Below are 21,557 nucleotides of genomic sequence, written 5' to 3'. Positions count from 1 at the left end.
CACTACCCTCTACCTATTCAACTCATTTTAGGTTTCTGAAGTAGCAAGTAAAGTAAGTGTACCCATTTGGTTATTGAGCAACTTTCTTGCAACTTGCAAGTGCTTTTTATCCTATTACAAGTGATTTCTTTGTGTTTCTATGTTATTTGTTTGAGTTGTTTCTTATTATCATCTGGGCTATATAGAGATTTTGTTTCTGTGATTATACTATGTTTGATGTCTTTTGCTTTTAAAAATGTCATATTTTCTTTTTTTTGAAGGAAAAAATACTTTGTGAGAACTTTTTGGGTGTGCAAACACTTAGTGAATTCATGCCTTGCTACCCACAGATGTAGTTTATTGCTGAACTATGTCAATTCTTAGTGTTCTATCTTCTGCGTAGTTGTGTTTATTTTTAAATTCTTCTATCTTATTATTATTATTATTTGAGATCTTTCTATAGCCATAATATTTTTCACAATCAATCAAATTGCTATCATAGCTTTTGCATTTACAACATGTTTGATGTCTATTCGCTCATGTTTTGCTTTGTGGAGTAGCAAGTTCTCTTAGTTTATAATGCACAAACATGTTCGTGCTTCTCTTTAAATTATTATTATTTTTATATGGATATGGATATGTTGTAATCTTTGTCTGATATATGGTTCTGCTTCTATGTAGGTGTTCCTATAAATCCTCTGAAAAATCAAATTATAACGCATGATGGGTCTGTTTAATCCACCTAAGCCTACAAAATAACGAGGTTTTGGATCTTCCTTCAACTCTAGTAGAGTTTGTGGTGCGTTTGTGCGTCAGTGTTCCAAGTGAAGCTAAAGATAGTAATGCCGCTGTAATGCGTGATAAAAGTGCTTCGAAATTCAATAAGCCTAATTCTCCTAATAGCAGTGCTAAGGATATGCACAAAGTGCCAAGCTTTGGTCGATCAATTTCTGCATGTCAGTGTTTTAGGTAAGAAGAGGAAGCCCATGGAAGAATGCAAGCCATTGGTTTCAAATGAGAAATGTGTTGGAAAAATTCTATATAACTGAGAATAAATTTTTGCAAGTACAATGGAAAAACAACAACACAAAAATACAAAGATTTACGTGAAAACTCTTTCTCCTTGAAAGAAAAACCACGAGACAAACTCTGAATAATTTCACTATATTAAATAGAGATTACAGCACTTAACAATACAACTTGAGTAAAGAAAAAACTCTCTTTTTCTTTTCTATCACTGCTCTCTTCCTCACTGTATATTTTCTCTTACTCTTTCTATTTTTATCTTCTCTTTTGCTTGCTCTTACTCACACAGCTCTTCAAGACTGCACCTATTCCTCACACTCTGGGACTTCACTTCTTTTTCTCATCTTCACTGGCTGAATGGCCTTTCTATTTATTTCTTCATCTTTTCCTTCTTTTCTTCCTTCCACACTCTTCACGTCAAGTCACAATAAATGCAAGCCACTTACTTTGACTTTGCTTCAACCAAAATCTCCTTTTTCAGCTCTCGTCGGCCGAATGGCCTTTGCTTGTTTCTTTGACAGCAATCTTAGACATGGCAAAATGGGTCAAAATTTTCTAACCCGAACCCGAATCTGATTTTTTTACCCAAAGCAAAAAATGGGTTGACTTGTGATCCGATCCGTATTTTTGCAGGCCAACCCGACCCAACCCCCGACCCGACCCGAACCATTTTTTTAAAACTTTTTTTTTTTTTTTTTTTGTAAAAAAATAGTAAAACTAAGACAATATTGGTTTAATTGTTTATTATGAACTTTAAGGAAACAATTGATATATTTACATAACTACATGCAAATTAATTAAATGATAAATGGTTGAACATTCTGTAATGAGTAAAGATTTTTAGATATCAAACAGCAAAGTACATGCCAAGATAATCTAGTTACAGTAGAATTAAAAATATAGATTTAAAATTGTTGACATGTGTGAGAAATATTCACAAGTGTGTAAATAGTGAAGCTAAAGTATCAAATTAGCATAAATTATGAATACTTAAACCTATTTTTTAATAATTTATGTCCAAAATAAACGGTTTTTCAAAATAAATTATGATATTTCCTAGAGTGTGTATTGCTTAACAATGATATGATATTCATAAATAAGGTCATGTATAAATAAGTAAGCAATCAAATTTTAAAGTATATCTCAAATTGAAATAGAGTATCAACCACAATTGATAATAAATTATAAAATTAATTTTAAAGATTGTAAATTTCTTATATGTTTTTATTCTTTATCAAATGAGTTATCCAATAAGTCATTTGTAATTTTGTTTTATATTTTGGAATGTTAATATTGTGTAGAAATAAAACTTGTGTATTTGTTTTACTTATCTTTGTGTTATTTTGTTTTAGATAGCAATGTTAAGATTTGTATAATTTTAAAATTATTGAATAAGTATTAATAAGTTTAGCTGAGTTCATTCTTGATATAAGTGGTGAATTCAAAATAATGCATTTTACATCAAGTAATTTGTTGCATAACATTTTTAAATTTTTTTTTTTTTTTTTAAATCTATACAAAATGATAAACTTTAAACTGATATTAATGTTAAAACTGGGGAATAAATCCTAGAACAAAAGACAATTTGATTCACCAAAAAATAGTTCCCATAATGTTTGTTTTCCAAACTTTGATTCCATTTACTCACATCATATTTATAGAATTTTGAGAAGTTTCAAACTAATTATTACATGATTAGTTTCAGTTTTATCTATAGAAGCTTTTCAATCAGAAGCAATAGTATAAGAAAGAGAAAAAAATAACTTGAGTTTTTGAAAGCCTCCTTCCTTAAAATGTAATTGCTCACCTTCATATCCCTCAAAAAGCCGAAGTTCCATCAAATTAGGAAGAAGTTGAAGAATGTTTAATGGGTCATCCATTAATTTTGACCATTGTAAACGGATTTTAGCTATATTCTTGAGTTTGACAACTTTTCTAGTCTACCTTTTAGGCTGAGAGTTTGTAACAAGGATGGAAGAGAAGACATTGATTGCAATTCAAGATTTTCTTCTTCGCTTGTTGAACTGAGTCTCAACGATGGAAGGTAGCTCATTTTTTTCCAATGCAATGCATAAAGACATCCCGTGTTCCCTCTTTGGTTTAGAGATTTCTAACTTTCTCAACTGCGTCAACCTTCCTAACTCTTCAACAAGGGCAGCACAGTTGGCTTCCACATTATAAAGCTTCTCCAAGGACTATAAAGACCCAATGCCACTTTGTATCTTTACTGGTCTTCGAGAACCAAAACTAGCATCAATATTATTGTTTCCAATGTAGGCCACGAGGTATCGTAGCTTCACAGCCCATTGATCTCCATTGGTAGCTTGTACACAAGGGAACGTTTCAAATCCAAAATCTCTAAGTTCTGTAGTTTACCTATGGACTTTGGAAGCACTTGCACTTTTGTATCTCTCAAGCTTAAATATCTTAGATGGAATAAGTTGCCTACTTCCTTAGTAATGTGATTTATAGGAGCACCTTCGAAATCCATAATTTTCTTGAGTTTGAAATTTACAAAACAAGTAGTAAGAAAAGCATTGGGCACTTGATCTACTCCCAAAATGAGAATAGAACAAGTCTTGGAACTAGTAAAACACTTCAAAGGAGTATCTACATTATTCCGAATTGAGAGGCGTCGAGCAATCCTATCAAACCTTGAGTAGTTTTGTATTGAGACCAAATGGAAACCTAAGTCCTCTGACCTAGATAGAATGACCTCACACATCATATCATGAACTTGACACATTCTAATTCTGCCAATAAAACCAACATGTTCCACTTGAATCAAACTTCTATGAATGAGCTGCTTCAAGTAGTCTTGTGCAACATCTTCCAATGTTATCCCTTGTTTTTCTTTTATAAACCCCTTGGCAATCCAAAGCCTAATTAGTCTTGCACAATTGATGAAGTAATCCTCTAGAAACATGCCTAAGTATAAGAAACAAGCTTTAAGGTTGTAAGGTAGATCAAAATAGCTAAGTGATAGAATTTTGGTAATACTTAGAAGATGAGGATTACTTTGTAGCTCTGAACTAAGGCTATCAAGAAATTTGCGCCACTCAAAAGCAGACTTTTCCTTGGTAGACAAAAGACCACCTATAACCTCAAGTGCTAATGGCAACCCTTCGCATCTCTCAATTATAAGATGTGACAATTCAACTAATTCAAGAGGACAATCTCCTGATTCACATTGGAATACTTTCTTACAGAAAAGTTCGTAGGCTTTTTCTAAAGGTAGAGGTGACAACTTATGCACATCATAAGATGGAGATTCTTTGTTAGTGGGAGCAACACTTTCACTTCGAGTTGTGATTATTATTCTACCACCTTTGCCATTATTTGGTAAAACATGTTTTATATATCCCCAAAACCTTATATTCCATATATCATCAAAAACTACTACATACCTCTATTCCAGTACAAATTGCCTCACTTCTTCAATTAACTCTGTCTCTTTCATTTTGTCGATAGACTCAATACTAGTAGAAGCAGACTCCTCACTTGCCTGGTAGAACTGCCTTATCATGTGCCTTAATAGCTCCTCCATCTTGTACGATTGAGAAACAGTAATCCAAGCACAGCAATCAAAATGTGCTACCACCTTTTCATTTTCATACACTTTCTTGACAAGAGTGGTCTTGCCAAGCCCACCAATGCCGACTATCGAAATCACCATGCGATTGAATGGTCCTTCTACCAACCACTCTATCAATTCGGCTTTAGGAGAATCAATGCCTACGACTTCTGCTTCCTCAAGGAAAAGGGATGCCACTCTAGGGTCATGCCATGTATCATGTCTAACATCATTGCTCGGTCCTCCTTGCTCCAAGAAGTTGAAGCCATATCTTTCACCTCTCTCTAATCAACTTGAGATCATTGTTAATCCCTTGACAAGTCTCAATTTCAGATTTATGGTAAAGTGAAAAGCCTTATGTAGAAAACGAAAATGCCGCCATTGCCTTTGAGGATGTTTTGCTAAATGAAATATGTATTCATCAATGACATCTTCTTTGTTATAATTACCTGTTTGACCCATGTTTTTGCGACGGCACTCATGTCTCCCATCTCGGCCCTTGCATCTGCATCCTTAAGGAAGGATTGAATGCTCTCAAGTTCACTATTGATGTCAGCAATTTTGTCATGGATACCCTCCAACAGTGTCGCTTCTTGGGCCAACAACGGGATCAAATTCTGAATAAGTAGCTTCACTGCACTTTCTGCCATTAATCCTCCTTAGATCATTTCACTACGCACCTTTAGCTATGATCATTGATATGGCTACACCTACAGAGAGAAAATGATTGGTTCTATTCTTTGCGCTTGTCTGAAGGGGCTTTAAGCTACCAACAAGGAAGCACGGAAACGAGTTCTAATAAACGAGCGGCCAGTCTTTAAGAGTTTATGGAGGACCAGACTATAGAAAATGCAAACGGTGACTTTCTGAAATTTCCCTTCTGCTCCTGTGACTTCTAGTTGTATCAAAGAAATAGGAAAAACAGGGAATCTATTGGACGTGTCTCAATCTCGATTCCTTTTTCCTTCCCACAAACAAACCCACGTCTCTTTATTTCCCCGCTACATCCTTTTATTTTATTTTATTTTTTTTTGGTCAAGTAAAAAATAAAAATGTTAGTTTTAGATAGCTTGTGAAGTTTTTAATGATTGAATAAAAAATTTGAGATTTAATTTACGCCTATACCAAAAATCAGATTTTGAAAATCTATCAAAAAATTTTTTAATAAAAATAATAGATGAGATTTGTTAGTGCTAGTCCCGAACATTTTTTAAAATTATGTGATTATTTCTAAGAGAGTATAATCATATGATATATTCCCAAGATTTTCTCATGGTCAATTTAGTAGCAATTTTTTAAAAATTTTTATTTATATAAAGAATAATATCAATTCAATGACCTTTTTTTGCCAAATAGAATAATTTTTAGACATCCGGCCAAACTTATTTAATTATGTAGCACTTTTTTGAAACTTGAGTTCTAAGTGAAATTCAATAATTATTATGAAATGAGACAAGAGAGCGGTATCTTCTACATGACCTCGCAAAATTATATCCTTATTAAAAGAACAAAAGATCTTTTGTCCCTCAAATTATTGTACATTCATTAATTGGTCGTTTTCTTTTTTCCCCTTTTTTGGAGGGTTTTTTGTATTTGTTTGTCAGTTAATATGGAATAATTAGGAACTTTGTGAAATAATGCAAGGAGACATCTTAAGCCTTAAGGACATTCTAGGAGTTGCATTGACATTGAGGCCTTAGGAAGCAATGGGTTTGAGGTTCATTGGAGAATCAAAAAAGAAGCAATGGGTTTGGGGTTCTTTGGAGAATCAAAAACTTTTGTTAGTTTTAGTTGGGCCAGCAAATAAAGCAGCCCATTCCCTAGCCCTTCGACAGATTCTTTTTTTGGATCATTTGATTTTGGGCCTTGCCCCCTCTGTTTTGGCTGGTTGGTTTCAATAAAGTCTTCGGTCTTTCCTTTCATAAAAAAAATAATAATAATAATAATAATTAATTAATTAAAAAAAAAAAAATTAAAAAAAAAAAAAAAACATCTTAAGCTTGGTTCTCAACAAGCCAACGGGTGGCACACTCTTGGCACTCGACGTGTCAAATTTTTATTGGTAGTTGCTACCATCTCACGTCAGCCTCAAAGAACCCAAACATTACATCACAAGCAAGGCCTGGTCTTTGACGTGGCAGGGGTCATTTTGACACGTGATGAGCATGTGAGATCACAATGTAATGACTAGATAGTTGACTAGAGATTTGAGACTCTCATAAGTCATAAATGTGTGTGCGGTTGAACTCAAGAAGAAGAATTTGGGTTGGACCGGTACTAATATGTTCTTCAAATCTAAGTCTTTTAAATAAATCCATCTAAATAAACCCATCAATTTAACAAGTCATAGCAATCATCAGCTCTAGATTATGCCAGTCGCCTTCAAGAGCTTGTGATATCTAATTATAGCTGTGCTGTGCTGTGCTGTGCTGACATATGTGTGCATTCACCAGTAGTTGCCAAACAAAGATTCAATGCAATAGGTACAGTTTTCAACTTGTGATATGGTTTTTACAAGCCAATATAAACTTTGAATTCATACGTTCAAGTACAAGAAAAACCACATTTCCTAAGCAATTCATGATTCATCCATAAATTTCCCTACTGTCAACAATCAAATATGTTCATCAAGGATTCCTCTACAGAAATGTCTAAAAGGCAAGCACATGTTTTACTTATATATTTTACATACAGCTAACAAAATATACACCACAAATGAAAAAGAGAAAATCTATTATTGAGTACAATCATTAATTTGCAAGTCCTAAGACATCCACGTTGCTAAAGCCTAAATTAAATGATTTGCACATTAAACCTATAAAATAGAGAATGAGCAAAAAAGTAAAAATCTATGGGCCAACAATTGAGAACCAAAATTCCCAGCTGAGGTCACCAAGCATATATACCAAACCCCAGTTATAAGTCTCGGTCATTCACTACTGAACACAAAAATTTGTTAAATTATGAGTTTATTGCCTCCAAGAGTCATTCAGCATCGAACTCTCCTTACAAAACTCCTTACAAAACTTAGTCTTCACCAGCCTTGTTAAAATGTAGGCTTCAAGGGAATGCTCATGTGCAGCGACCTAGAGGCACCCTTGTTGGAAATTGATGGAAAATCTATATATATATATATATTTAAAAGCTGAAGCGTAGCATTTACTGTTGCTATGCTCTAATTGAGCTACATCAACATTTTACTGTTACTACGCTCCAATTGAGCCACGTCAGTATCCACATAATTATTTTTTTTCTTTCCAATTTTCCTGTAATTGTTTTTAACATTTATTTTTTTAATATTTAAATTTCTCTAACCTTTTTACCTCCCTTACCTTTTCATCTCTCCATTACCCTCTACATTAATATCATTCCTTCTCTTTCCCTTCATCTTCATTTACTTTTGTCTCTTCTTATTCACATTCTCTTACTATAAATTTGTCACTATCTCTTTCATTCTATGCATAATTTTCCCTCACAAAAAAAAGTTCTCTCTCTCTCTCTCTCTCAATTNTGTGGTATAAAGAATTAAATATAATATATAAAAATATAATAATATTCTATTAAATAGCATGATTTGGATAATTTGGTATTTATTCTATTACAAAGCATAATTTTTTATATTGCTCTATTTAGATGTTAAACTATGAGACTTTATCAATTTTTGTTTATTTTTTAATCTTTCGTGGTGGACAAAGTAATCTTAATAGCTGTATTAGAAGTACTCTACAATGCCATTTATTTAGAGAAAAGCAAAAGTTAGCCAAACGAAAATAATCGGATGAGTGACAAATTTTAACTTTTGAAATTTTATTTTAATTATTATTATTATTTTATAACAATGCTTATATAAAATTTTAATTCTTAGATTTTGCTAATACTTGTTTATTTGATAATATGTTTTAGGTGGACGAGATTACAATTTCTGTAAAGAAAATAACCTTAATAAATTATCAACAACAAATTTTTTTCCTAATTGGTTCAATTAATCATTGTTAAGTTTCATTAAATTTTTTAGTTACGTTTTTGGTGTTTTGGATTGTAAGCAGAAAAAATATGGTTTGAGAAAATTTGTTTAAAACTAAAAGAATGATTTCCAAATTTTATATTCTTTTTAATGATTCACAAAATGTTATAAAGAACTTTTATTAAAAAATAAATACTTTCATTAACTTGCCTTTTAAATTTTTAGGGAAAATCGTATTATTTTCATTTTGGTACGACAAAAGTTATATTTATGATTTATGATTGTTCCTATATTACATTTAAGATTGTTTCTATAATAAATAAAAAAATTATCACAAAATACATTAGTCATTATTAAATTAGTTTAAATTGTAAATTTTTTATTTTAATAAAACCACCATTAATATGGCTCGCTCTTTATGTAAATGGGGCATGATAAACAATTTTGCAATACAATATTTAACATCTTGAGTTTGTTTTGGGGGGAAAAATAATATACATTTGCAAATCAGAGAAGTGGAAAACGAAAATAGCGAATATACAAAAAGCTACAAAATAACTCAGTGCAAAAGAATATTCTCAGAATAAATGTGACAAGGAAAAAAAAAAAAGTAGTTCCATAACAAAAATGCTTGTCTTAGAAAAATCACAAAAACCCAAACAATCTAGTCTTAGTGTTCTTATTTTCAACTACAAAATAATAAGCTTTCAAAGACAACAGTTGTGTAATTCAGTGAGTTAGGAATTCCAAGATCTCTCTCGTCTTTAGTCCCAAGATCATATGAAAACACGCCTCCCTTTTTCCAATATAGAAGCTCTCCATTCTTGGTAAAGCCATAGACTTTTTCAACTTTTTCCCACTGTAGATAATTCTTGGATAATCCGTTGGTCAAACAACCATATTAGTCCAAGAACCAACATTACCATATTCCTTCATCACCCGAATGTTGAATGCTTCAATAAATTCATTATAAGTAATCAAAGCCAATGATCCCTGAAACACAATAAGATCCTCACTTGACGTACCACTAGTTCGGTAGTATAACTCGGGCAGCTTTTAATTTCTCAAAAAGTCTCATCATTGGCATCAAAGGACAAAGTGAATTTTTTCCTATAAATAGCATATCGGCGACGTGCCAAACAATGAAGAGCTCCATTGAAGAACAACAATGGGTTAGCACTCACGTAAGAAACTATTGCACCTAATGAGGTGATTGATTGGTTGGTTGTTGAGTTGTTTGTTCCTAAAATTGGTGCTGGTGATTTGGACTCCAAACTTTGGAAACACACATAATTGAATTAAGGTTTTGACGAGCAGCCGAGTAAGATGTCGAAAACAACATCGTCTAGGAGATTGTGGAGTTGAATTGCTTAAGACTGTTTCTGCTTCATCTTGCAAGGCTAAGACGACATCGTGACGTTAATTTGTTTCCTTGGAAAATTTGTTATAAATTGTTGTTTACGTGACTTTTATATTGTTCAAGGCTTCCTTCTTAATTAGGATTAGTGAAATAGCCGACTATAAAAGAGGTTCCTTGTTACATTAGGATTAGTAAAATCTAGTTAGACTAGGAGTAGTACTTTAGGTAGCCGACTATAGTAACACATGGCTAGTAAATACCGAGAATATTCATTATTAAAAAAAAAAATCACACAATTTTAATTACTGNGACTCCACTCATGTTTCAATTATTCTATTCGTTACTTCTCCTCTCGCATTCACGTGAAAAAGGTTGGATTTCTCGCTAGTAAATACCGAGAATATTCATTATTAAAAAAAAAAATCACACAATTTTAATTACTGATAAACTTTTTTTTTTTTAATTATCTTCTTAAAAAAAAGTTTACGAGTAATTAAAATTGTGTGATTGTTTTTTAGTTGAATTGAAAGTCCTTTATTATTATATGTTTTGTAATTTTTATTATACTGTTTGTAGAGTTTGAGACTTTTTTTTTTTGTGGTAAAAGATTTTGAGACTTTTATTACCAAAACTACGTCATTTTGGGTTTTGTTAAGACTCGACCTGAACCCAAACCCGTACCCGACCCGCTTAAATATTAAATTACAAAAAAACCACCTCTACCTAATTACCCTACCCAGCCTCACTCATTTCACTCAATCTCCTCTCCCACTCTTACTATATGGGTTTCGGACTCGATCAAAGCTCAGCCATGGCAATGCAAGCTGGCATGGGATTATCTCAAATCCTCATCCTTCTCGGCGCAGATACTCTCTCTCTCTCTCTCTCTCTCTCTCTCTCTCTCTGTTTTTGAAAAAACTCTTGCTGTGTGAGCTATTTCGATCTGTGTGTGATTTTTTAGGTTTTTGAATTTGCAAGATACACTAGCACAATCTTGGTTAAAAACGTTAAATTCTCGGATTTGCTAGTGTATCTTGCAAATTCAAAAGCCTAAAAAATCACACACAGATCTAAATAGCTCACACAGCAAGAGTTTTTTCAAAAACGAAGAGAGAGAGAGTACTGGCGCCGAGAAGGATGAGGATCTGAGATAATCCCATGCCAGCTTGCATCGCCATGGCTGAGCTTTGATCGAGTCTGAAACCCATATAGTGAGAGTGGGAGAGGAGATTGAGTGAAATGAGTGAGGCCGGGTAGGGAAATTAGGTTTTTGGTTTGTGTGTGTGTGTATATATATATATATATATAGGTGGTTTTTTTGTAATTTAATATTTAAGCGGGTCGGGTATGGGTCTGGGTTCGGGTCGGGTCTTAACAAAACCCAAAATGACGTAGTTTTGGTAATAAAGGTCTCAAAATCTTTTACCACCAAAAAAAAAAAAATTAAGAAGATAATTATAAAAAAAAAAAAAAGTTTACCAGCAATTAAAATTGTGTGATTGTTTTTTTTTTTTTTTTTAATAATGAATATGCTCGGTATTTACTAGCCATGTGTTACTATAGTCGGCTATCTAAAGTACTACTCCTAGTCTAACTAGATATTACTAATCCTAATGTAACAAGGAAACCTATCTTTTTAAAGTCGGCTATTTCACTAATCCTAATCTAAGAAGGAAGCCTTGAACAATATAAAAAGTCACGTAAACAACAATTTATAACAAATTTTCCAAGGAAACAAAATTAACGTCATCGATGTCGTCTTAGCCTTGCAAGATGAAGCAGAAACAGTCTGAGCAATTCAACTCCAACAATCTCCCAGACGATGTTGTTTTCGACATCTTTACTCGGCTGCTCGTCAAAACCTTAATTCAATTAATGTGTGTTTCCAAAGTTTGGAAGTCCAAAATCACCAGCACCAATTTTAGGAACAAACAACTCAACAACCAAGCCAAATCAATCACCAATAACGATAATAATGGTTTTTTCTGTATCAAAATTGTTGATGATGTTCATGAAAATGAGAACTTATATCTGTGGATACCAAGCCTTAGAGACAGCTTTTCAAAGATGATACACCTTGGTTCTTTTAATGGTCTGTCAAAAAAGACCTATTTTGGACTTGCCTATTCCCAAAATAATGAATTCAAGGTGCTCGGAATTGACTCTGACAATAGCGAGAAATCCAACCTTTTCACGTTGAATGCGAGAGGAGAAGTAACGAATAGAATAATTGAAACATGAGTGGAGTCATTAGGTGCAATAGTTTCTTACGTGAGTGCTAACCCATTGTTGTTCTTCAATGGAGCTCTTCATTGTTTGGCACGTCGCTGATATGCTATTTATAGGAAAAAATTCACTTTGTCCTTTGATGCCAATGATGAGACTTTTCGAGAAATTAAAAGCTGCCCGAGTTATACTACCGAACTAATGGTACGTCAAGTGAGGATCTTATTGTGTTTCAGGGATCATTGGCTTTGATTACTTATAATGAATTTATTGAAGCATTCAACATTCGGGTGATGAAGGAATATGGTAATGTTGGTTCTTGGACTAATATGGTTGTTTGACCAACGGATTATCCAAGAAATTATCCACAATGGGAAAAAGTTGAAAAAGTCTACGGCTTTACCAAGAGAGAACTTCTATATTGGAAAAAGGGAGGCGTGTTTTCATATGATCTTGGGACTAAAGACGAGAGAGATCTTGGAATTGGAATTCCTAACTCGCTGAATTACACAACTGTTGTCTTTGAAAGCTTATTATTTTGTAGTTGAAAATAAGAACACTAAGATTAGATTGTTTGGGTTTTTGTGATTTTTATAAGACAAGCATTTTTGTTATGGAACTACTTTTTTTTTTTTTCATGTCACATTTATTCTGAGAATATTCTTTTGCACTGAGTTATTTTGTAGCATTTTGTATATTCGCTATTTTCGTTTTCCACTTCTCTGATTTGCAAATGTATATTGTTTTTCCCCCAAAACAAACTCAAGATGTTAAATATTTCAATCATATGGTATCGCAAACTTCTTCTCCTATAAATGATATAAGCTAAATATTCGTCAATCTGATTTGGTTAAGAAAATTTTATATTTTTTAAAATGACTGTATGAGCATCTTAAGATACAAGTAATGGACTTAAAATTCAATTTTTTTTTCACCATTTCCAACTCTAAAAAAATTTCTACCTTCATAGCTAACCTGACAAACATGTTGTGCTACCAATCAAAAAATAAAATCTCTTTGGTAGGTTATGCTTCACTAGAATGTGGAAAGGTTGCAGATGATCAACTCTATTAGTCCTGATTAGTAATTAATCAACAGTATGCACCAAATCAATCCCTTACGCTAAAGACTAAGGTTAGAAATTAACCTCCCACCAAATATCTTTGCAAGCCAACCCCCAGGCAACTGACTTAATGCATAGCCCCAAAAGAATGATGATTACACCAATCCAGCCACTGATGAATTCCACCCAAACTGGTGTGACATTGGAATTATAGCAATACTCAAGTTCACCTGTCCAATGAATAAAATACAAAATGAATTAATTAAATCTCAAAAACAAACTGTGAACCATTTGAACAAAAAGGTTTAATTTTATCTCACAAACACAGACCTGCAAACCATTTGAACAAAATGGTTTTTTTTTTTTTTTTATAAGAATAACAACTTATCCTTAGTCCTAAACTTTTGGGATCAGCTATGGATCCTCAACAGACTAATTAAGCTCAAGCACATGTATGCTTTTTTGTCATTCTATTATATCAAAAGTCATACTTTGTAGTCTATATGCCTCCTGAATTGACATGCCCTTTTTTATTACTTCTACTAGTGCTATTTTAGGTCTTCTTCTACCTTTTTTATTCATTTGTTTAGAATCGACTCACTCTTCATTCCTTACTGGTATATTAAGTAAACCAAACAATCTCAGGCAACTCTCCTACATCTTTTCATCAACAGGGACCACCCATAATTTCAAGCAAAGTTCATCATTTCAAATCATATCTTTCCTTATCATTCTACTTAATCCATCTTAACATTCTTATTTCAATTACACTCAGTTTAGTTTTTTCTTTGTATGACAAAAAAGAATAAAGCTAGAGGCACAACATTTTCACAACAAAGCCAAGGTGACAAGCTATTAATGGTAGGTAAAGTGATGTAAATGATAGCCTGGTAGGCTTAAATAAGCCAAGGTGACAAGCTATTAATGGTAGGTAATCTTTCTTGTAAAAATGTCGTGGAACTAAAGAAAAATAACTTAAAGTCTGGTGCGGATCTTTCATTATCTTCAAAACACCTATTATTTCTCTACCTCCAAAGACATCACATTAAGCAATGGTGAACAATTAACTAAATATGATTCTTTCGATAATGACCAAACCTGCCTTACCAACAAGCTAGAAGCCCAACAACAAATTGTGGCATAGCCCAACTTTACTCCAAATAAACCCAACACCATAGATCACAAATCAATAGCAATCGGACAATGCAGAAAGAGATGGTCAACCGATTCACTATTACACTTGCACATGTAGCACCAATCTAGTATCCAAACCTTCATTTTTCGTAAATTATCAACCATCAAGCATTTTCCTAAAGTAGCAATCCAAACAAAGAAAACTACTCGAGAAGGAATATTCTATTTCCAAATACTTTTTCAACGAAAACAGTAATCATTAGAGCCCACTAAAATACTATAATAATCCTTAACCATGAACCCCTTGTCTATATCAAGTTTCCAACACATCTTATCCTCACCAAACCCCCTTACTGAAGAACCATAAATGGTATCCATGAAACCCAACATAACCTCTAATTCCCGAGTATGCACGCCCCTAAAGAAACTTACATCTCAAAAGAGGACTCCATTAGTGGACTTCATAAGCTCAACCACACTAGCCTCCTTATCTCGGCAAAATCTAAACAATTCAGGATAGCTAACTGTAAGAGATGTCTCACCACACCAATGGTCTTTCCAAAACTTCACCCTAGATCCATCACCAATATCATACAAAATGTAGCAAGAAAAAGTAGGCCATTCCTGACTAATATTTTTCCACAAACCAATACCATATGGACCATTAACAGTACTAGTACACCAACCACCCCATACACAGCCATATTTCACCTCTATCACTTGTCTCCATTAGTGGCACATATGAATATGTTGAAGCAACCCAAACACAAGCTTAGGTAGACCAACATTCTAGTCCAAACCAACCCAAAAAAAAAAAACCTTAGATTCTTTAAATTTCATAAACAAAGTACACATTGAACAAAAAGATTTCAAATACTTAACATTTAGAGAAGTCTTGAGGGAAAAAAAAAAAAAAAAAAAAAAAAGAGGTACAACTATTTGTTGTCAAAAGGTGAAAAGCACCACTCTGTATATAAATGAAATGGATATATATTCAAAAAGATAAATGATGGCTCCTAAAGAGGCTACAATTTTTTTTATAATTCAATAATTGGGAGAAAAGGGATTAGAGCCATGGATTTTCTCCTTTGAAAACACTAGGAGATGTTTGATGAAAGAAATCCTCAACCATAAAAAAATCAAAATGAAAAATTCTGAAATAATTGTGACATTTCATTTTGAATAACAATGGTAGTTTTAGGTTGATGTCTTCTATTTACCTAGTTTTTCCTTTTATTGTTTCCACTGGTGTTGGCCTTTTACTTCTTGTTTGTACAGTTGTGTAGCAGAAAATCCTAAATCATAAACAAGGGAGAAAGAGAAAGAAAAGAAAAACAATGGAAGGAAATCTAGTCAACAAAACAATAAATCTAAGCATAACTACTTTATTGGGAGAATTAATTATTGTTTTGGTGCAGGGTTTTGAATGAATTTGAAACTGAAAGTTAAAGAATTATTCATTGTTTAAAGTTGTACTAAAAACAATTCAAACCAAATTCCTAAAATCTCTACGATTCTGACGCCTTTGTTATGTGACTTATGCCATCCCTTAAATTGTTTGAAGAAAGGCCTGTGCCAAAGGTCCCATCACCAAATCTCATCAAGAAGAGGGCTTGGGTTTGGACATGGACATGGACAGTAAATTCAACAATATAATTATATGAAAATTCCTGTGCATAGCAGAGTTTGCAACTAGTAAGAATTTATAGAATCGAGCATTTTGTATTCACATGTAATGTATGATCAATGTCAAGTATATGTAAAGAAATAAATGAAAAACCATAAAAAGAATAATTATGAAATGCATCTTACTGATTTTCTTCAATATGTAACTGCACCGTTGGCGGTTTTGTCAAGCAAAACTAGACTCTCAACATAATAACCAACAAAAGTAAAACTAAATCCAATAATCCCAAGATCCTTATTCTTTTGGCTCTCTGGATTCCACGAGACAAGGCTTCCTCCAAACATTTGCAGTACAACCTCACCATTCCTCCTAAAACCTACTGCCCTTTGTATGGGTAATGTTCGATTTTGATGAACTTTCATCCATGATGAGGCAACACCATACTCTTTCATCACCCATATATTGAAAATACATTCATAAGAACCTCTTTGAAACATAGCAATGGAATTTCCATATACAGAAACAGACGAACAATTCTCCGGCAGCAGTATTTCGCGGAAGACCTCGTCCCCCAAATCAAGCACCAAAACAAAATGTACTTCATTTTTTCCATCATTAGTGGTAGTACTCCTTGAAGCAAGCCAATGCAGCGCCCCATTGACAAATGCTTGTTTCTGACGACCATATACAAAACATACAGGAGCACTAAGCATTTTCCATTGACCAGTGGAGAGCGAGTAAACCTCGACCACGGGGGTTTGAGGATTTTGAAAGACAGAACCATCCTCCGTTAACATTAAGCTCACAGCCCTCACCACTTTATAATCATTAGTTTTGGAATCATATCCAAACCCAAGAGACGGTTCGAAATAATTGTGTAAAGTGACATTGGGTGAAGGAAGTTCCACGAACTTTCTACCACAAGGGTTCAGCAGAAAGAATCTATTAATGTCGTGAGTGTTGGAAAGGCAGAGCAGGCCATTGCAAGTACTGACCAAATATAATATTCCACTATCGAAACGCAAGGCAGGATGACAATCAAATCTAGTGTGTTGACCGAAATAAGGATCATCTTCGTTATGCAATGCGCAAACTAGTTCCTTAGTGTGGGGACCGATGAGGAGGAGGTTGTGGTTGTTGGTGGTGGTTGTGTAGGAGTGGTGGAGATGGTTGGAAATAAAAGTGGGGTTTTGGATTAGGGATTTCCAAGTTTTTGAGACAGAGGTACAGATAATTATGGATTTGATAGGTAGACGTAGGAAAATATTGGTTACAATCTCATCAGGTAAATATTCCCATGGAGATCGAAGTATTAAGTTGTAGTTCTTGTTGTTGTTGATGTTGTCTGACATTTTTGGCGCTTCACTTTTACAGAGAAAGAGAAAGAAATTAAGAGGCTATATATGGTTTAGGGTTTAGCGGACTCAAGGTAAATTAGGGTTCGGCTTCCCCCCTTTTCTTTTAATTAAAAAAACTGCCATCATCCACTACCCACGCCACATAATTTTCTAAAGCCCAGCTGAATTCAGCTTTAAACCCCCAAAAAAATATTAATAATAAAAAGAAGAAGGGTACAGAAGAAAATTTTTGGTCTTTTATCTCACCCAAAAAAAATTTTTTGCCTTAAATTTGTAACAATTTTGTTAGTGGTCACGTTTTCAAAATAATCTGAGAAAATAGCTTCTCGAGTCTCTTACTCGAGTTCACTGTAGCAATTTGAGCCTAAAGATTTGAGTTCTATGTGCTAGCAGAGCTGAGATGGATTTAAAATCCACGTGGAACTCGACTTTTAGACATTCAAGTTCCGTTTCTTCCTTTTCTCGTTTTCTTCCTTCTGTCCTTTTCTTCCTTCGTTCTACCTATTCTTCCTTTTCTCCTGTACCTCACTCACAGATTCATAATATCTTGGCACTGGAGCAAAAACCCAAACCCACAAATTCATAATATCTTGGCACCATAGCAAAAACCCAAACCCAAAAATCACAATCTCAACACCACCGCCACCACTGGCGGTAGCTTCATTTATAAACCTCACACATAACACAAAAGCCAAAGCAATAAAAAGAAGAAGAAAGAAGCATCTGACAGATTCAAAATACCTAGCTAGCTAGTTGAACTTGAGGGCATTTTGTTAGCCGGCGGGGCCAGAGGGCTGGCAATCGATAGTGGTGATCCTGGAAAGTGGAAAAGGGAGGCTTATGGCTCGTTTGAAACATGTGTTCAAACAATAGTTTTTAATTTTTTTAAAAATACGTGTAGGTGAAAAAGTGTATAAAATACATGTAATGTTATTTAAAAACTAAAAATACGTGTTTAAAATGGTGTACCAAACAGAACCGTGGTGAGTGAGTTGTTTTTTGTTGTGAAAAATTGGTCTCTGTGGGACTGTGTGTCTACATGTGTATATCTTTTTTGTACGAGGATGAAAATCAATTTACTTTACATGTGTAATACAAACGTGTGTGATGTGATGTGTACAAACTTAGGCAACAATTTAGCTTGTATAGAAACAGATATTACCTATATTTTGCTGCTACTTGACCTGCTTTAGCTCTGGCTATTCTTTGCTACTGTATCTATCTGCTTGTATTTGTTGGTTCTCTTTTTTTGCTTGTAGTTGATGAGTAAATGGAAAAAATGAGGGGATTTTGATGGTTTTTTTTTTTTTTTTTTGGTTTTATGGTAAAAAGGAGGGAGGTAGGAGGTTTTCTATGTTTTGGAGGGGTTGAAGTGGTTGGGTGATTTGTTGGAGATTTCTTGGTATTTGGGTTTAGGTTTTGTAGCCTTGAGGTTTTGAAAGCCCTCAAGCTTGGGCCATGGGGGGTTGGGTTTGAAGTTGAGTAGCGAGGCAGAGAGGAAGATGTTTAGAGCAAGAGATGAGTGATCAGACCACCTCCGAATCTGACGATGGCTTGGGTTGAAGATGAGAGAATTAGGAACGTTGATAAGTGTGTCTAACTCTGGCTTCAAACTTGATGACACAAAAAAAAAAAAAAAAAAAAAAAATCTATATTGCTTAATTTCACATAAATGTCCCCCTATTATTAGAGCATCTCCAACCGAAAATGGCATCCCATTTTATTTTACCATCCCAAAAAGCTACTTTACCAATTATACCATATCATTTTTCAATGCTTCCAACATCTCAACTTTTATTTTCCTATTCTACTCATTAAAATAATATATCTACACAATAAATTTTTTTTTTCTTTTTTGGTTTTTCCCAATCTCCTCCACATTGTCTTCCTGACTCATCTGTTCCTTTGTTTTTCACCTTCTTCTCCTTCTCCTTCTCCTTCTCCTTCCATCTTCATATCTACCCAATAAAACATACCCAGCAAATCTAGCACAGTATCAGGAAAACCCAAATCAATCCACCAGCAATTCTTAACAGTAAACCCACGGCAGCTTAGTCACAGCGAGCACAGCACCACCCTGATCCACGGCAAGCACCCCAATTCACAAACTACAGCACCACCCCGATCCACCACCATGGCACCATCCCGATCTGCCACATCAAACCATGAGCTCCACCAAACTATGAGACCCACGAAGGCTTGATTCAAGGAAAAAAAAAATTGAAGACAGGGACAAGAGAGGGGGAAGGATGGAATGAGAGAATCAGAACTAAAAAATAAGAAAGAAAAAATAGTGAGAGGAGATGAGAGTGACCAGTGACTCGATGAAAGAGTGTAGAGATGATAAAGTAAATAGTAGAAATAGTGCGGTTCTACATTTAGAACCGCACTGTAGCACAATTGTATTTTTTTTTTCAAGTTACCTTTTACAATTTCCAATGGAGCGAGTATTCTGGGCTGAATGGTAAAATTGGACTTACATTTGGCATTTGCCCTTTCCATTGCTGATGCTCTTAAGCCCCACAGTTTTCTTTCTCTGAATTCTCTTTTTTCTTTTTTCGCTTTATCTTTTTCTTTATTCTCTTGCATGTGATGTGCTTTAGTGCTTCACAGTAAAAAAAGCAGGTGATGATGCTGCTTGGAATGCTGTAGCCAAGATATTTTAGCTATAAAAGTTCGATGATATTCATTCTTGTAATAGCTCTGGGCCTGGTCAGAGATGGGCAAAGGGCCCAAGCTTTTTCTCTTTTGTAAGACTTCCTCGGCCTTTTTTGTGAAATAAATATAATATAGGGTTTTTTAGCAAATCAAATTTATTTTCGGGTCCGTGGATCGGGCTCAAAGGAATTGGGGGACAACACATGCATACCCCATAACTTATTATTATGGGGTATTACAAAACTAAACGTGTGTGTTTGTGGATTGGGCTCAAAGGAATTGGGGGATAACACACGCACACGCATCTACATAACTTATTTCCACACACACTCTATATAACTTAAATCTACACAAAAACTCATATACGAAACTAACAAACGTGCGAAGGCATTAAGAAAAAATTGTTTGTTTGTCAATTTGTATTAAGCTAGCACAATTTTGATAAACCACCCCATACCACATTAATTAATACAATATCAATATATAACAGTTTCACTGAACTGAATCCTCATTACAAGTCATAATAGCATTAGCAAACAAAGAATCTATTTTGCAAAATCAGTTGATACATTTACCAATTGTGGCGCTAAACAAGGATTCTTTGATGCTATCATACAATTGCCCAAGGTTTTGAAACCCGAACCGTTCATTGAACTGTAAAAGAGAGAGGTTCAAGGTTTTTAAGGTCGAACCGAGGTTGAACCGAAGTCGAACCGTAATGACATCATAATTAATTTAATAATTATACAAATAATAGATAAATTTAAAAAAAAAAGGAGCAATATTAATTTTAAAAACATGAAAAAATTAAATAATTTTCAAATACATTATCATAACTTTTAAATAAGAAAAAATAATAAATGATAAAGCATAAATGAGAGATATAAAATAGTATTAAAATACTTCATAGGCATGTCTTATTTACATTTTTTTATATAATAGTTTCAACTAAATAAGATATCAATATCAAGGTTTTGAAACCCAAACCGTTCATTGAACTGTAAAAAGGAGAGGTTTAAGGTTTTTAAAGTCGAACCAAGGTTAAACTGGGGTTGAACCGTGATGATGTCATAATTAATTTAATAATTAATAAAAATAAAAATAAAGGTATTAAATTCATAAATATTAATAAAATTGACTATAATATTTTTAAAAATTGAAACAAACTTTAAAATAAATTTTATTATTTATTCTTATTATACCTAAATTATATAAATTAATGAATTAACTACCAAATAAGAGGAGAGATGATGAGATTTATTATTAAAAAAAAAAACTCAAATATAAACTTTTTTTTTTTTTTTTGTTGAGAAAAAGGTAGAAATATATATAGCATGATAAAAGTTTACAGGTGTGCTCAAACAAATAGACATGCTTAGTTCCACCTCGGCTTAGTGTAGCCAGCCCGAGTATGTTCTAGTGTTGAGCATAAAACAGTGCCACACGTAAAAATAAAAAATAAACTTTTATTAGGAAATAAATTAGTATAGTGGGGATTTGACTATTTGCATTTTGCAAAATAGGAACCAGAAGGTTCCTTTTCAAATTTAAATTTACTCATCCATTCTGACTCCACCCACGTGATTTC

At 33.7% G+C, this 21,557-nt stretch overlaps 2 protein-coding genes across 2 annotated transcripts; both read right to left on the bottom strand.

Annotated features, from left to right (window-relative positions):
* Positions 1 to 3,301: 3,301 nt before the first annotated feature.
* LOC136071335 (disease resistance protein RPM1-like) lies at positions 3,302 to 5,229 on the bottom strand. The gene is made up of 3 exons (XM_065782484.1): positions 5,029 to 5,229; positions 4,434 to 4,861; positions 3,302 to 4,376 (listed from the first exon to the last, which is right to left on the bottom strand). Exons 1-3 carry the CDS (start codon positions 5,227 to 5,229, stop codon positions 3,302 to 3,304), a joined length of 1,704 nt encoding a protein of 567 aa, XP_065638556.1.
* A 7,901-nt stretch (positions 5,230 to 13,130) lies between these two features.
* LOC112017156 (F-box/kelch-repeat protein At3g06240) lies at positions 13,131 to 17,501 on the bottom strand. Its single transcript, XM_024049614.2, has 2 exons — positions 16,139 to 17,501; positions 13,131 to 13,422 (listed from the first exon to the last, which is right to left on the bottom strand). The coding sequence occupies exon 1, from the start codon at positions 17,303 to 17,305 to the stop codon at positions 16,148 to 16,150; it is 1,158 nt and encodes a 385-aa protein (XP_023905382.2). The 5' UTR covers positions 17,306 to 17,501; the 3' UTR covers positions 13,131 to 13,422; positions 16,139 to 16,147.
* Positions 17,502 to 21,557: the final 4,056 nt, after the last annotated feature.

Source organism: Quercus suber, unplaced genomic scaffold, assembly GCF_002906115.3.
Source record: "Quercus suber isolate HL8 unplaced genomic scaffold, Cork oak 2.0 scaffold_304, whole genome shotgun sequence".
NCBI classification, from domain to species: domain Eukaryota; kingdom Viridiplantae; phylum Streptophyta; class Magnoliopsida; order Fagales; family Fagaceae; genus Quercus; species Quercus suber.
The sequence above is the reverse complement of the archived record's forward strand: the minus strand, read 5'-3'. Positions and strand labels throughout refer to the sequence as shown.